This window comes from Atta colombica, unplaced genomic scaffold, assembly GCF_001594045.1.
Source record: "Atta colombica isolate Treedump-2 unplaced genomic scaffold, Acol1.0 scaffold277, whole genome shotgun sequence".
In the NCBI taxonomy this organism is placed as follows: domain Eukaryota; kingdom Metazoa; phylum Arthropoda; class Insecta; order Hymenoptera; family Formicidae; genus Atta; species Atta colombica.
Window position 1 is genome coordinate 1,810,230 of NW_017259378.1, and position 17,103 is coordinate 1,827,332.

At 34.4% G+C, this 17,103-nt stretch overlaps 2 protein-coding genes across 3 annotated transcripts; both read right to left on the bottom strand.

Moving 5' to 3' along the window:
- Nucleotides 1–6,900: 6,900 nt before the first annotated feature.
- LOC108689811 (protein Smaug homolog 1) lies at nucleotides 6,901–12,067 on the bottom strand. 2 transcript variants are annotated; one of them, XM_018196751.1, is made up of 9 exons: nucleotides 11,921–12,067; nucleotides 9,992–10,321; nucleotides 9,553–9,871; nucleotides 9,217–9,461; nucleotides 9,029–9,139; nucleotides 8,492–8,866; nucleotides 8,242–8,401; nucleotides 7,870–8,134; nucleotides 6,901–7,777 (listed from the first exon to the last, which is right to left on the bottom strand). In XM_018196751.1, the coding sequence occupies exons 2-9, from the start codon at nucleotides 10,203–10,205 to the stop codon at nucleotides 7,610–7,612; spliced, it is 1,857 nt and encodes a 618-aa protein (XP_018052240.1). In that variant the 5' UTR covers nucleotides 10,206–10,321; nucleotides 11,921–12,067; the 3' UTR covers nucleotides 6,901–7,609. The 2 variants fall into 2 exon arrangements, with proteins under 2 accessions (XP_018052240.1, XP_018052239.1); XM_018196750.1 differs by having other exon boundaries at nucleotides 7,870–8,146.
- A 2,018-nt stretch (nucleotides 12,068–14,085) lies between these two features.
- Nucleotides 14,086–15,927, bottom strand: LOC108689817 (protein yippee-like 5). Its single transcript, XM_018196758.1, has 2 exons — nucleotides 15,620–15,927; nucleotides 14,086–14,760 (listed from the first exon to the last, which is right to left on the bottom strand). Exons 1-2 carry the CDS (start codon nucleotides 15,778–15,780, stop codon nucleotides 14,562–14,564), a joined length of 360 nt encoding a protein of 119 aa, XP_018052247.1. The 5' UTR covers nucleotides 15,781–15,927; the 3' UTR covers nucleotides 14,086–14,561.
- Between the last annotated feature and the right edge of the window lie 1,176 nt (nucleotides 15,928–17,103).

Below are 17,103 nucleotides of genomic sequence, written 5' to 3' on the forward strand. Positions count from 1 at the left end.
CAAATGACATTTTCCATACCATAAATGATTAACATAGAGATATATAGATTTTATCCAAAGTATTTGGCTTATCTGCAGAACGCCCAAAAAGAACATATATAAACAAGCATCTATAAACAGAGAAAATAATAAATATTTAATGATAAATATAGCTATATATAATTTTAAAGAGTAGAGACTCTCGAATGCGGATTAGAGGGAGCTTTAGATATGAGCTTTTGGTAATTATACCACAGTGTTTAGGAAATTCTATGTAATTCTGGCGATTGCGCTGGAAATAGAAAGAAAAATATGCACGGTTTTCATCGTTTGTACATTCTATTGATCTGGCGCACACTTCTTTTTTCTGTACTGCCAATAACAGATTTAACGTAGAGATAGATGAACTCGCGGTGCATAGAGCCGTATTTATATTTCGTATTTAGCGCGAAATATTGATTCTAAGGACTGTTAAATTGTTAAACACGATCTTCGTAACGAGACAAATAAATCTCTAAAATCAAACGATCACATTTAGCGTTGAATGTAAGAATGTACGAATGCAAATCGTAGCCTTTAGCAGAGCGGGGAGATGATTAAATTTAGCGTAGGAACAAAATGCGGGATGCGAATTTTAGCAGTCGTCGAACACGAAATGTTATACTGATATTGCATGACAAGTATTATTAGCGTACTCGATTTAAGAATGTCGTTACGTACGACTATGTGTATATTTTTTTCATTCTGTAATGCCATATTACATGTTAGTCGATCCTCAAATAGAATATGGGTTCGATCCGATTGTTAGTCGCCAAGCGTACTATGAAATATGACGAAAACATGTAATGTGACGCGACAAGTGGAATTCTTCATGTCGCGTTGTATTATAAATATTCTATTTGAATATACGAGACCAAAGAGGAGATTTTGCAAAAGCAGAGAGCCGTTAAGAAAAGAATGTTTGCGGAATCATTTTAGTCATTTATGGCGTTTACCGATGAAATAATTTCCGAACAGTACGGGGAAAGTTGCAGCAAAAGTGATACTTAATTTTAACAACATAATTACATACCGCTGCCGATTGATAAAATGGTTCTGCAAATCACCACGTTGAGTAACAGTGATCGGCGTGTGTTCCTCGTGTAATATTATACGGATGGTGGTGTATCAATGCTTAGATAACATAAATAATTACTGAAACTAGTGTTTTTCTTATGATTATTATAAGGCTTTGTACATAGACGAAAACTGGAGTCTATCGCTGCAAGTTATTAGTGACCAGCTGTGACACTATCTCCTAAATGTAATTGTTTGATTTAAGTATGCAATACACATACTTCGTCATCTAAAAATGTTGCTCCTATTAGGAGTTTCGAATATTTTCCGATTTTATTCATAAAAGTAAAAAGTATTTAAATCATTTTATTTATGTAGATGTATATGTATGTTTCTTTGTAAAGAGTAACCATTTCTTTTTTACTGTGTTTTATCATTTTCGGGTAAAAAAATATATAGTCTTATTGATCATTTTTTTAAAATTAATCATCTCATAGTTCGCGATATTTATAATATATAGGATATATAGGATAAGAGAAAATGGAGAAGGCTAAAGGTGCCGTTACGAAAGATTTTTCCATAAAGACAGATTCACTTTTATGAAAAAATTGTTCTGCTTTGAAGAGATAGTATATTACCTGTTATTGTCTAAAAATAATATAAAATACAGTATAGATAGTATATTGCCGAATTTTTAAATTCGAACTACTGGGTTGGGAAATTATAATGAAAATTCTTCAGCGAGAGTGCACTCTTAGCATTTTCTGTTCCCTCTTAATCATCTTCGAAAAATTTTTCGACGGTACTTAGGAATAATATGAACACCAATGCCCAGTCAAAACGTTATCACGTTTAAACAAGACAAGATTGTTATCCTCAAAAATCGTTTGATAAAAATTTCTATAGACATCTTAAATATATAACTGCAAATTACAGAAAATAGTTTCAGTTTGACGCAATTCTGTTTTTAAGTCAACGCGATAAAATAGGTAAAAGCTCGCCTAATGGACGATACGATAGTGGTATAGTCAAAGCGATATATTGAAGTTGCATCTTACCATAATAACTTCAATATGCAGAATCTATAATAAAGAAAAAACATGTTTAGCTACAAACTATTTAATATTAGATTAAATGGTTTCTCATCTCGTTGTCTTTGGAATTCATGAATTTCATCGCATTAACAGTGTCATGTTGGTCTGCGTTCGTAACAGAAAAACGTATCGTCGATCTGTAAATATGTGTATAGATAAAAGGTAGAATTTACGCACTCGTGTTGCATGTGTATGCATGATGAAGAGAGGAAGCGAGATAAATCGATGTTTATATTATACCGAACATATATTAAATTACGATCTAACTTTAAGTATGTGGATATTGTCTATTTAACTGTACGATTTAAGCGATGATTGATCCTTTGCATTTCAAACTTAAGAGTAGTCGTTAGATAGACTGTAAGTATTTATTATTATTTTGTAGCCACTTCGTATTAGACGGAACGCGTGAGTGTATAGAAACGAAAAAAGGTTCTTCAAATGTTTGGTACGAACAACAAAGTCGAGCACAATCTATTATGTTGTACTACCATCATGATTAATTAAATTCTCTTTTTCTATCTACCTACTTCTATATTATAGGTAGAATTCTGATTGAAAAACCTCTAATCAATATTAATTTTTTGTCTAACATTAATTAATTCTCAATCACCATAAAAATTTGAATATTCAAAATTTCAAGAATCTTTAGACATTTCTATTGTTTGAGATCTATCCTTCATTGTATAAGTGATCTAGAGTTTGAAAAAAAATCGAGATTTTAATTTATCAAAGTTGTTAAAGTACAATTTGAAAAAAAAGGCGAATTCGTGAATGTAACGCCTCGTTATCACAAGAATCGTTTTGTACTCGTATCCGATATTTCAACAACCTTACATCGATAAAAAGATACATTAATATATTGAATTCCTGCGTATGTACGTAGCCATTCCGTTAGAGATGATGGGTAGGGAATGGAGAGATGACACACACACACACACACACACACGCGCGCGCGCGCGTGCGCGCACGCACACAAAGTCGATCGAACAAATCACATGATTCTAGATTCGGCGTACGCGTTTGTCGCCGGCACAGGTCTAAATATTTATATATTACACGGAACGATGACATTGTATCGACGTTTAATATTATCTTTCACCGTTAAAATTGTGCACAACGTCTTCGGATGGGACGCGACTTCAGAAATGTAACAAAAGAAGAAAATAAATGCTGTTTAGAGAACTATAAAATCACAATCACATGTTTTTCTTTTTTTTTCACACATCTCATCTATTACCGTTCAAATAAATGAAACATTCTTAATTAAATGTAACTACATAAGAAATAATGAAATATCAATTTTTGTTATTATCTTATGATTAATATATCTGACAGTGATACCTTCATTTTCAGTAATGTCTTGGAATTGGAAAAGATTAATGTTGTATGTTTGTACTTTCGTCAAATTATTTTATATATTCAAGATATTAAGTTCTTAAAATAGATATTATTTCTTTCTCTCTCTCTAATATAAGATAATAGAACAAGAGAGATAACGTTTTGGAACTGATTACTACTTAGCAAGTTAAAACCAATTCTCTCGTTTAATTTATTTGTATACAGGCTTAATATTAATAATAGTCACGCAATGTATGCGTATGAAAAATCTTTTATTGAAAAATGTTCTTTCACGCTACAACGTCAGTGTACCCTCGTCTATTTAACTTTTTATAACAGTACAAAAATTGCATTTTTACAAGTTGCCCAGCTTACTTATGTGACTAATGTATCCCAGTTAGCAATCTGACGAAGGGTCTTATTACGACTTATCTAATATTATCCGGAGAAGCTGCGGCAAAACGTGAACACTAGTACTCCAGCGAGGGATGCGAGACCCCTCACGTACAAGAAAAAAAGCGTCCCGCGGCGTGCTTTCCGGTCGCGCGACGCGCTTTCTTTAAAGTAAATCAGTCGCTACGACACATCGGTCTTATACTTATCCACATCGGATCTAATTACCATTTGCTGGGTCTCGTGAATATCTTCAGCCGGAAACTCACATCGTCTTGTTCTCGAAATCGCAATCAAGAAAAATCATTCCAAATAGTCTATTACTACTACTATTGTAATCAATAGCGCAATTCCTAAGCAGTCGCTGATGGTCATTGTAAGTGTCCGGCCAAAGAATAATCCGCGAATTTTCAACCCGTACATATCATTCGTTTATCCTACTTTCGCCTATCCTGAATCGAGGTCAACGAGCGGATAACAGAGAACGCGGCAAACGTGGTACATTTTACTGCTATCCAAATTAAAAGGATAGCCAGAGAACCCGAAATGAATGTAACGAGTCAAGCAAATAAAATGTGCACACGCGCATATATAAATAACGCGAACTGGAAAATCGCAAGGAGTTAAAAATCATTAGTATTTACATACTAATAGAAATTGGATATCGCATCGATACGAAGTGAATTATTCCATTAATATGTAAGTACACTCTTTAAAATGGAAAAACTTCGTGTTACCTTTCATGAACTTCATTAACATCACGTCCATTATTTCAGTAACTGTTATATTTTTGAATTTTTTTAGTAACTACATAATGCAAAACATGCATTTTACATTTATTAACATCTATCTTATATTAAGAAAACGCTTCTTTCAGGATTATTCGAAGTGTGTTCCTACACATAGGATACACATTATCCTCTTTGTGATTCTCCACTTTGCGACTAAACGTTTCAGCTGAATATCTCGTTGATTTGTTTATCCGTTCGTTTTCACTCGTTCGCGCATCGCCAGTCTTCGCGCCTTTCGAAAATCACGAAACAAACCGCCGCCGACAGTTAATTTTGAGCAAGGCGTCTGTCGATCCTGACAGAGGTTGTGCAAAGTACTAAGTACATATGTTTACGCTATTCCGTAAAGTTTACCACAAACAACAATGACGATAAATTAATGATCGATCGGCAGAAAATTAACGTAGCGGCGGCCTTCGATCCTCGGCAGGATTGATTACAACTTTTTTCCCCTTTTTCCCCCTTTCTTTTTTCCTTCCTTTAGCTCTGATCGCTATATGTATATGCGGATAAAATCTCTTTGCATCCTTTATATAGTTCAGGTCCTGCCTTTTTTAGTTGGAGATTAGATGCTGCGCTTCAATTAGATGAAATATATAAGTAGTAATTCTACGCTGAATGAAATTCCTGATGTCGCTTAGGAGCAGTCTTTGAGCTTTTTCATGCGTTCTCGTTCGAATCGCTTTACTTATTGCGTGTACAACGTGGCGAATATGTATGAGTGTCTGTGTGTGCGCGCACGAGTGCGAATGTATATACCTGTCTATACGTATGTGTGTATAAGATGTGGATTGTATATGTTTTCTTTCAAGTGTCATCCTAATTCTGATAATGTGTGTATGTAGTTTTAATGTACAATTAATTAACTATACAGATTAACTGGTAGAAATTAGAAACGTTTGACTAGCTTTTGATCATCTCTCTTGGAATTCGTGGAGTTTCATCCTTCGCAATATATATGTATATATAACCGATCGGATAGTTTTGGTGGTGCTGCTATTGCCGCTGATCGAGTAAAAGGTATCGCGTATGTGAAACGAAATAATGATTAAGTATGGTCATCCCTTCAGTGTGTGTACGATTATTACTAAATAGACAGTTCTTAGCTTTATTCTAACAGGATACTCCTGGATTCGAGAAATCACCGCGCGATCTTACATGTATTATCCTCTAGCAGAATATAATTGTTACAATAATCACTAATATAATATATACTAATTAACTAGTTTCATCTTCTTCAACCTCGGTATTCGCTCTCGCTCATTTTTTTTTAAATCTCTTTCGCTCTTATTTTCTCTCTCGCGCGCTCGCTAATTCTTAATTATTTTGACAAGTTTTTCCATCTTCACAGTCTTCTCCAATTATTCTATTCACGCGCGCATGAAATCGTACGAACGGAAGGGACAGTGAAGCATCCAGATAATCTAAATCGACGGATCATGGCGCGTGAATTATTCAGTCTTTCGTTATATATTTTTTTTCTTATTTCATGGTTAATCGGTTATTATTCACTAGCGTTATGCGATTTAATAAATTTAATTTTCTGCTTGCACGAAAAAATATTATGCTACATTACTCGCGACGCTACTTTAACACATGCTAAATAGATTAGATACGATGTATGCTTATAATTTAAAGCCACAGATTTCGATGTCGCGCCATAATACGTACAGCGCCAGTCTACCTCCCTCGAATTTCGCTGCTACTTTATAATATCAAATTTCTACACCTCATACGTTTGTTCATCTTTCACGTAAGGCCCTTAATATCTTATTATTGTATGTTTACTTGCGTTCAGTATCATTAAAAAAAATAAGAAAAAAAAAGAAAAATGGGATGAAATCCGTCAACCAAATTGAAAAATCACGAGATCTGTGCGCAAACTACAAAGCATACACGCCGCCATACGTACTTCTTAGTACAGTTGAGATTAAGTTTTAAAGTTTTATGCGCGAATTAACTTATGCGACAAAGCGGCAATCCTTTAAGTATGCTCATTCCCTAGACGGAGTATAGTAACAGTAAAGAGCGATAGTAACAGTAGTGAGAGTGATAGTAGTGGAAATAGTAATAGTGATAAAATAGTAATGATAGTAGTAGCGATAATAGTAGGAGCAATAGTAGTAGCGCTAGTAATAGTGATGTTGATAGTAATAATAGTAAAAATATAATAATAATAATAATAATAATAATAATAATAATAATAATATAGTAATATAATAAAAAGAAGTAAAATCAGTCCAGTTATTAAAAATGAATTACAATTACGTTACTACAACGTTTCCCGCAGCGCTTAAAATCAGACGAATTCCATTTCGTAAAATGGATAACACAAAAAATAATATTGCAGAACATCGCATGGTGATGTAATGTCATCTTTTCCATCTTTCTTTCCTCGTATTTTATGATTAAAAATTCCTTTCTTTCTGCTTCATAAAATCCTATTATATGCGTGTATATATATATATACTTTTTCTTATATAATATCTTTATATATATGGTTGCAGCAAACAATCGAGGAAAGAATCTATCTTTCTAGCATTTGGCTTGCCAAATTCTGTCAATTAAATAATACAACTGCATCGGACATTAATAAAAAATAATTTGTGTATGTGTATTATGTGTAAGTGTTCAATCTTCGAAAAAAGAAACCTATCTTTATCTCTCTCTCAATAATGTCGCACATTTCGGACATTTTTTTTCTCCATTTGGTTAGGATATTAAAGCATAAGTGTGTATATACGCAGGTATTTGCACACCAAAAAAATGTGTCGTCTCCATTGCAATATCACTTTAAAACAATGACTCAACATGGTTTGCCAAAACACGAGCGAGCACGAGATAGAGATGACTCATGTTTTGGCGAACAGAATTTCCCTCAGTTTTCGGAGTCAAAAATCCGAAAAGGATTTAAAATGGGACTTACTTATAATCTCAGAACGCGAATATGGAAGATTAGGCCTCGCCGAACCCACCGATCGCTTGCTCAGTCATTCTCAAGCAGAGGGATTCCAAGCGAGAATTGATTTCCGGTTCCGTCGTCTCGTTCGCTCCATTAGCAGAATGACCCACAAAATGATCACGTGGCGCGCTATACGCACGTTGTAATGTTTTCTGCAATTGCTACAAAGTAAAATCAAAATCATTGTATTAATAAACAAAATGTTACAGATTTTTAATATTAAATTTTACAGATTTTTAATATTCTTTCTTACCTGCAAGCTGGTCTCCTGTAAACTAGGTCTCTTCTCGGTTGTATGCACCGCGCGCAAGTTATTCGTATTCATACTATTCATGTTATGATTCTGATTCTGATTATTTTGTAAATATGGTGTGGATATACTGTTTCTATGTGAAGCAATCATAAACTGATTGCTATGTGTATGATTATTGTGAATGTGATTCATATTCAAACTTGGCTTTCTGTGCTGCTGTGGATTCCCATATCTTCTATTATTATATCCGTAGTTATGTTGCCATCTAAAATTACATCTATTAGGTCGAAAGTTACCACACAATACTCATCAATTTACTTTAAATATTTCTCTAAACATTTTATATTAACGAAGACATATATCTCGACTTACTTTGGAGTTGGTCGCGGATTTCCAAGTCTACTGCGCCACTGCTGTACTTTCTCCTTCTGATTCGAGGTGAAACAGTCATGCTGCAACACTTTTTCTAAAATGTTGACATACGTGCACAAAATACCATCCTCAACGCTTTCCAAAGCCAATCTACTGCACACTAAAAGGAAAAATCATACAATAATGTTATCAATAATTCTATTTAATTTTGATAAAATTGGAACCATCACACCACTTAGTTTGTACATACATTTTCCAAGTACTTTTGTAAACTGCGCAGGAATATCTTGTGGATCATTCTCTTGACTCGGTTTCATGGGAGTGGCAAGAATCGTTTTAAGTTCTTCCATTGTATTAAGAAGCAATGATGGTCCCTGCGAGAATGAAGTGTTTTGCATGCCGTCGCGAGCACTAGGTTGCACTAGACCTTTTTCTAGATTTAAAAGTGTATTATATCGCTGCTGTAGTTTAGCGATAGAAAGAGCCAACTTGTGTCTAGCACCTTTCGTAACTCCTTGTTCCGCTAATTGATCTTCCGTTAATTGCAGCATATCCTCATAATTCATAGTAGCAAAGAGATAACTGTATTTATGAAGTCGTAATGTTTTAAGCCATAATTGTACATCTAAAAAGAATAATTTATAATTAGATATCGATATTCTGATCTGTAAATATAATTAGTTAGAGATGACTCCGAAAGATGTAATTAAGATTCCATAATTTCGAAGATGTATTTTCGGGTGATCTCATATATTATCGATTGACAGTATTAAAATCTCATTTCTACCTCTCATGCCACTCGCGAGCGAACGATTCGAAGCATCATCCAAACGACCCTCGCTACCGCTACTCGCACAGGAACTCTGTGGGCTCAGTGGACCCAAACCAATAATATTGCCTAAAAGATGATTTATTTAAAGAAATGCGCGGATACAATATAAATTTATCTATATATGAAATATAATTGAAAATTACTGGCATGATCTCCGGAAACACTAAAGCTGCGCGGCTTGTGTCTAGATGAAGAATTTGTGTTATTAGTACGATCCACAATTTCGAGGTGATGCGGCGGCGCTACCGGTGGTGTCAAGCTATTCGAACGACGTTGACGATTAACTGATGCAGGAAAATGTAAATTAAACGTGCCGCCTAGTTGTGTATTAAACGAATTTGGCTGATCATTGTGATGTTTGGAATTCCTCTGCCATGGATTCTCCCATCTTATAATAATAGAAAACTCGAATTTAGAACCATACTACAGATATAAGAATATATGTAAGTATCATTATAGTATCACATTATTTCATTCACCTCATTGCAGCATTCGGATAATCTTCGAAACCAGTAATGGGTGGTGTATTACTGATACGATCTTCTAGATCTCTGAGCCATTGAGTTAAAAGACGTCTGTCTTGACCATTTATGGCAGGATGAATCAGAGTATAGCTCAAAAGCTGCTGCGTTTGTTCTGTATATTGTCCCGTACTTACACAATGATTTACTAATTCTGGTATCGCTACCAGATAGCTCTTTTTGCACTCTACATTCCCAGGCTTTAATAAAGGCAGATGTGTCAAGAGTTGATTAATCGCAATCTCTGTTGATTCTGCTGACAATGAATTGATGTAACCTATAATAAAATATTTTATTATTAACATACTTTGCTTTACAAGTATGATATATGAAGTACATCCCATTAAAATCATGCTTAAAATTGTTCTTAAGTATAAAACGTAAACACGATAATTACTTGGATTATTGGCATTTATTTCCTTGGTATCTAATTCTGCCACAGAGTGCAATGAGTGTTCTATCGCCTGCGAGAGAAACCTCGCTTGTACAGCAGGTATAATACGCAACAGCGCATAAAGAACAACAGTCTGTTCACATTCGTTCCACTGGGAGAACACACGAGTGAGTTCGCCCACTTGCTCATTGAAGGGAGTAGCAGATGTCCACTTCATTTTGAATCACCTACAAATTTCTCTTGCAATGCAGTAGCGTTTCAACCACTGCTCAAGCCAAATGCACAGCAATCGTGCTCACAGCCTTCAAGTAGCTGACCAATGTCAGTATTCTGCTACAAAAACAAAAGGAATCGAAACATGTCATTCTATTTAAATCACCTACCTGTAACTCATGTTTTTATAAGAAACAGAACACACATAAACAGTCAATCATTATTATTATGTTACAAAGTAGTACTAGATATAAACATAACATTATATTATAAAGGAAATATAGAAGAATTATATTTTAATATGTATTCTACCAATCTTGACTTTCCAGTTTGGAAGTCAAAAGTATACAAACACAAACATTAATTACATTTTTTTATCTAGCAAAACAAAGAAGTTCAAACCTTTTATCGTAAAATTTTGAAAAAGATATAAGTACAACTATGAAATCTCACAAGAAACGATATACACGAAATCGCAATTACTTAAATATATATCTTACAAAAATTCTAAAACTGAATTTTTAAGCGATTAAAAAGTTCATTTTAACAGTCGTGCCACGGAATTAGAGAACGAAGTGTCCGATATGTCAAACGAGGCACGTCGTCATGCTATTGCTCGTTCGAATTATCGAGAAGTTCGCGAAGTTTTCCCTTGATCGCCGCGAAAGAACGAGTAATCCTCGAGAAAATTATATAATGGATGGCAAATATTCCGTTACCACAATGCGTTTCCTGCTCGCAGCAGGTTTACCTTGTCGCGCATCTAAGCACCGGCCGGGATTTATCGCCGTCTGTACGACGCGTCGAATTCGAAGGACGTGTTCGCGACACATAACCTCAAAGTCGCTCGCCTACTGTATCACCGATAAGAGAATTCCGCTGAGGTCAAGTTTGTTTACCCCGCGCGCGATGCGTGTGTATTTATAGCTTTTCCTGCTGCGATCCGTTCGGCGGTGCAATGGCATCTCGCGCGCGCGACACCAGGCGATGTGGTGGGCGGTGCGGGAGGGGGAAGAGGAGCGGCGCCTCACGAGAGGGAAAGCCGATAAGATATCTTTTCTTTTTTCTTATTGTCTCGTTGCTGAAAAGCATTGGCATCGCTTCCCGGAAGTTTCCCCGTTTGCGGAAACTACGCAGAAATTCACATCCTCGGCGTCCCAAGACTCTCCGTCGGTATTCGCCCTTGTCAACGTCGCGCGTCGTGTGTGTAGGTATGTGTGTACGTATACGGAACGCCTGCGTGAGTGTGCGCGTTCGACGTGACAAGCGAGGACCAGCAAGAAAGAGAGAAACGGAGAGAAACCGGTAACAGGGCGAGACAGATTACGAGAGAGAGAGAGAGAGAGAGAGAGAGGGAGAGAGAGAGAGAGAGACACGACGATGCGAAACGTATACACGTTGGTGGGGGCGGGGACGAAGAACGAAGAGACGAAAACAAGGGAGAACGAAGATCCCTCCGCCGGGAAAGATCGAGAGAGATCGATCAACGGATGGATCTCGATGGATACAAACGGCGACGATGACGCGGGATAAGGGCGATCCGCCAACTGCGAAATCGCGCTCTCTCGCTGAGGGATGCATCCCTCGATATGAAACGGATTGCCGCTCACTTCAGTTGATCGGTGCGTCGATGTCGTCGGACAAGCATGAGCCTCCTCCTCTCTTTCTCCTCTTGCTTCCTCGCGAATATTCTTGTGGTCAAGTGCACACAATAATTACCGTAAAAGTGATCCGACGAGGGATAATCTCCGCTGGCACGCGCTCCTTCCGCTTCGATGCAACGGCGACGACGCACAAATTTACAGCATTTTTTTCCGGTGACCGAACGGGAGTAATGTCCATCCACCATGCGGCGCGATGGGACTACGTGACCACACTGCTCTCTAGTCTATCGCACTCCGCAGTGATGCCAGAATTATACATAGCCATCCGCTTGGCTTCGCTCGTGGCGCGGCGTCTTGCTGGTCGCGGATTGGTGGCGCCGCTACGTCACGGGACGCAGGGCGATTGACCAATCACAGCGCATCCGCGGGCGCGGTTCGTTTGTCTCTCTCGGGTGCGTCGACCGCGCGCAGCTTCATTCCAGAATCGTTCGCTATTATCTCGCTGGCATTGGCAATTGGCATCACGGTGGTTGAATTCACCGTCGGAAAAATTACCGGACGCAAAAAAATTGTTGAAAGTTAGTTTCAGACGAAACTAATTTTCGCGTGAATTCTTAACATTCCTAATTTTTTTTTCATTCTATCTTTATTGACTTATCTGAAGAAAGATTGGCGACTTTGATAGAATTATCTTACTAGAATTGTTTCCAGTTTTCTTAAAAAATTCAATCTAATATTAATCAATTTAAAATAATGAATGAAAGATAATGATTTGTTTTATTTATTTAAAGTATTAAAAGGACTTAACAATAATACAAACAAAAAATAAATAATATAATCACTATTGTATAATTTACATTAATATTAATTCATGTAAGAATTTATGGAGACTAGACTGGTTATAAAAAGAGAAGAATTAAAATTTGTTTTATAAAGTCGCATAACCTTATATTTTTTTAATGCACATTCTTATTTCTTATTGTATATATGTATGGAGATACAAGAGTTTCATCATCATTTTATACTTTATCATGCCTAACTATTAAATAAGAAAATTGAAACATGTAAGATAAAAATAAATGCCTAAAAAACAATACATACAAGGTAAAAAAATTTATTAATTATGTGAGTCATTATAATAATATATAATTTATCAAATATATAATTTATTAAAAGGAACTACATTTTTGTGTGTATAATTGATAAATTTTGTATTCTTTAGTCATTCATTTTTATCATAAATGTTTCGATTTTCTTGTTTAATAATTAAACACGATAACAAAGTATAAAATGATGACGAAACTTTTATATCTTATTTATACATTATAATACGATAAGGATTAAAATAGACCTCAACAAATTTAGAAAATCGATTAGATACAAAAATTATACAAAACTTATGTATTCAAAGTATATTAGAAAATTATAAATGCAAATGTGCGCATTCGATATGCATATATTATGTTGAAACTAGCGATAAATTAGAGAACGGAAATACCGTTAATCTCCTCACCGATTATCTATTAATTGGGAAGTCAACGCGATTAAAAAAAATTTGTCATGAAAACAATTTCGTAAATCTATCACTTATTGTGGTCTTTTATCGTTCTCTAAATCTTTTAAGATTAAGAAATATAATTTTATTTTTGTTCTCTGTAGAATCATTATCCGCTTATCTAAAGTACAAAGTAAACGCTTCCGTAATATTACTAAGTTTGTATCAAAGTTTCATATTCATTGCTAAATCTAAACACTTCTTTTCATCGTTATGTTTTATGTTTATACGTCTAAATGTTGAACATGACCTTTATTTCTTTGGAAAGTATTTGAAGTTTTCAAAACGTAGCTTTCATGAGATTTTGAAAGTCTTTATGTGCCTTCTCAATTTATACCTGTGAGAGAATTTAATATTTCTTAAGGATTTATTTTAATTTTTACCAAAAGAAATTAAAAAACATGTTCTTTTTAACTGAATTTTTTGCATCGTTAATCTTTCTTCTTTTTTTTCCAATAAACCATGCAAAAATTCAGCTAATGCCTCTTTCTACCAATATATAGATTAATTTTAATTTCAATTTAACTTATTTTTCATCTTTTTCTAGTTCTAAGAATTAGAAAAAGGTAAAAAATTGAACCAAAATTAAAGTTAATCAACAATAGAAACGTGTATAAAAAGAAATAACTTAAATACCTCAATCGCGTCTAGCACCAATTCTACGCAAGTATGTACATTGTTGCTTCTGTCAAATTTATTGAAAGGATATAAATAAAGCTACATGATCCATGTTCAATTGTATCTATATTGCACTTACAATGATACACGCTCACTAAATTGTGTATACTCACGTTTTCTTAATTTTCTTGACAAACATATTTGCCACTGAGGTCAGTTTATTAATGTTCCATCTACAAGAAAATACCAATGATGTTTACACTTTTATAGATTCAACAATTGTCGTGAATAGGATCTGATGCGAAAAATAGACGTAAATCTGAGAGGGTGACAAAATAAAGGTCGGAATTCGAGAAATTTCCTTTTACGAAATAGGAACTATGTCATATTCACGAAAATGTTGAATGTCTCTTATCACAAGAAAGTAACGTTGTCAATACTTGCTTATGCACAAACAAGTCGGATACTAACCAAGAATCTTTTGTAATTGACAAGATTAAATATTACTATAACTTATATGAGAGTTCCTATGTTAGATTGTTTCTTAATATATTAAATGCTACTTGGTATTAAATATTAAACATTATTGTTGAACATTATGCTCCGTCAATCCGTCGCTCTCTGTGACAAGAGCTCGTTCCAGGATAACACGACCTTCCTTGTACCGTTGTTGCTCATCTGTTGCGAATTCGTACACCCACCCAAGCTTAGCATCACAGTTTTTGCAGCTGACGTCTCGAACCATGTGGCGACCCGTCAGCATCACTCTATCCTGAACCTCACTGTACATCATATATAGAGTTAAATGATAGACGCATGATGGATATCATATAAATTTTATATTCAATTGAATATATTATTTATATTTTCTAATATATGTTTGATTCAACTATAAAATATACAGAAAAAATTAACTACACAACAATCAAAGAGTGCTTTCTATTTAATAACACAAATCAATACAACAGTTATCAATTTTCTCCAGCTTAAAAATCAGAAATTTTATTTATCTTTTGAAACTATTTTCAAAATTGTTACTGTATTGTAATGTGTTCTTTCAAAAATGTAAAAAAGAGAACCAAAGATTCATGTAAAAATGTAATCTCTGACAAAAAACCATAGTCTGGTAATAGCAGTCAACAGATTCTACTTTTCTTGGCATTCGATGACTAATGTAGTACTTTTCAGTCAAGAGATTTATATTGTGATGAATCGTTACATCCTTGTTGTAATATCAAGAAGAAATGATCATTGTAAATAATCACTATATTATCTCTTGTTGAGAAGCATAAAAAAATAGAACGACTTGTGTTATCAGACGGAAAGCATCTGAAAAGAAAGTAATTTAATAAATATTTCATAATGATAGATCCTGAAAAAGGTTTATTCGTTTTACCTATTTCTTGCACAGAAATTCAGATAAAAAAAACAGGCTTTTCATTTTTCTTCTTTTTCTTTCCGTTGGAGAAAAAAAAACAAAAAAAAATGAATGATTTAATTTAATAGGAACACAATAGTTGAAAAGAATGCAATCTAACAAATATTTCATAACGGCAGACCTTGAAAACTTGAATACAAAAACACAAATCATTCGAGAAAATTCATTTCATACTAATGATCTTGTACAATAAATAGACGCACCTATAATTCAGGTTGACGACTTTGCTGAAGAGAAATGCACGTCCCGTGGCACCTGTGAAACGTGTGCTCACGAGCTGTGACCTATTGGTGAGATTGGTGTCGCAGGAAGCGCAGGAGAATAGGCGACTGCCACCGATATGTTCGAGGAATATCACTCCCATTTCGAAAAATAACTAATAGAATGACTTGCAACGATCTGTTTGCGATTGATCCGCGATCAGGCAACGTTTATTTATCTAGACGAGTTGATATGTCGTAGAAAAATTACACAACTGTCAATGCTGCCATACTGATCCAACTGATTTCTCTTTGTTGTTGTGTTGGCTTGCGTACGCGTGACGTATATTGCCAATGTATACTAACAGTAGAGCTGGAGTCAGCTGAAGTGGGAAAAATGTTTGATATGCCGTGGATCATCGGAATATGTATAGAGACGAAACTTCCGCAAGATAACGAGCGATAAAAGATACAAGCAGAAAGAAACCTGAGAGAAGACGTGAAGACCTTCTTCCTGTAACCGCAAAATGCTGCGCACTACTGCCCTCTGAAGAAATGGATGTAAATTATACATCAATGTCCATTTTTTTGCGGTTCTCATGATAGAAATAAATCGCTGAAATAACTAAAATCTATCAAATTAATAGAGATTTAGGTTTCTTTCTGCCTGTATTCATAGTCAGGGGATCGATTGTATCTTGAAATGAGATGAAAATTACAAAAGTAAACAAAGAATATTCGTAATTCACTATAATATTAGTAATTTAATTGGTCTAGTAATTTAATTGGTTTAATAGTAATCATTGCTCACTTTTGTAATTTTCATCTCATTTTACACAATCGAGCCTCTGATCTTATATTTAAGATCGTTTTAAGTACAATTTTAAGATGTCATGAACCAATCAGAAAGCCGTATTAACATATCTTAGGATATTACTTAAGATAGTCTTAAAATAAAAACCGACTATTGCCTGATTTATGCTTCCCCAGCAAATGAAAATGAATTGAAATGGATTAGAAATTTTTCTATCCGTATTTTAAATCCAATCCATAAAAATGGATTCAATATAAAAAATTTTTATTTAAAATTAAATATTTATCAAAATTATTAAATCAATAAATAATTTTTGTTATTATATGTTTCGATTTCGTGTAATTTCGTATAATTTATGTCAGTTGCGATTATGCAACTTAGTTTACTACGACAAGATAAATGCTATTTGTATTGAATAGATATTCATAATAGATATACGGATATATATATATATATATATCCGTATTGAATATCTATTATATATATATATTCCAGTAAATATATAATTTATTAGTAATTATTGTGCAATTTAAAAAAGGAAATATGATAGTATTTATCTGGACATAGTTTACATAAATTTTATTACATACTTAATATTATTATACATATATTTATTTATAACAAATTTAATTATGATATGATACGTTACACTGAGAAAAAAATATAGTTAATA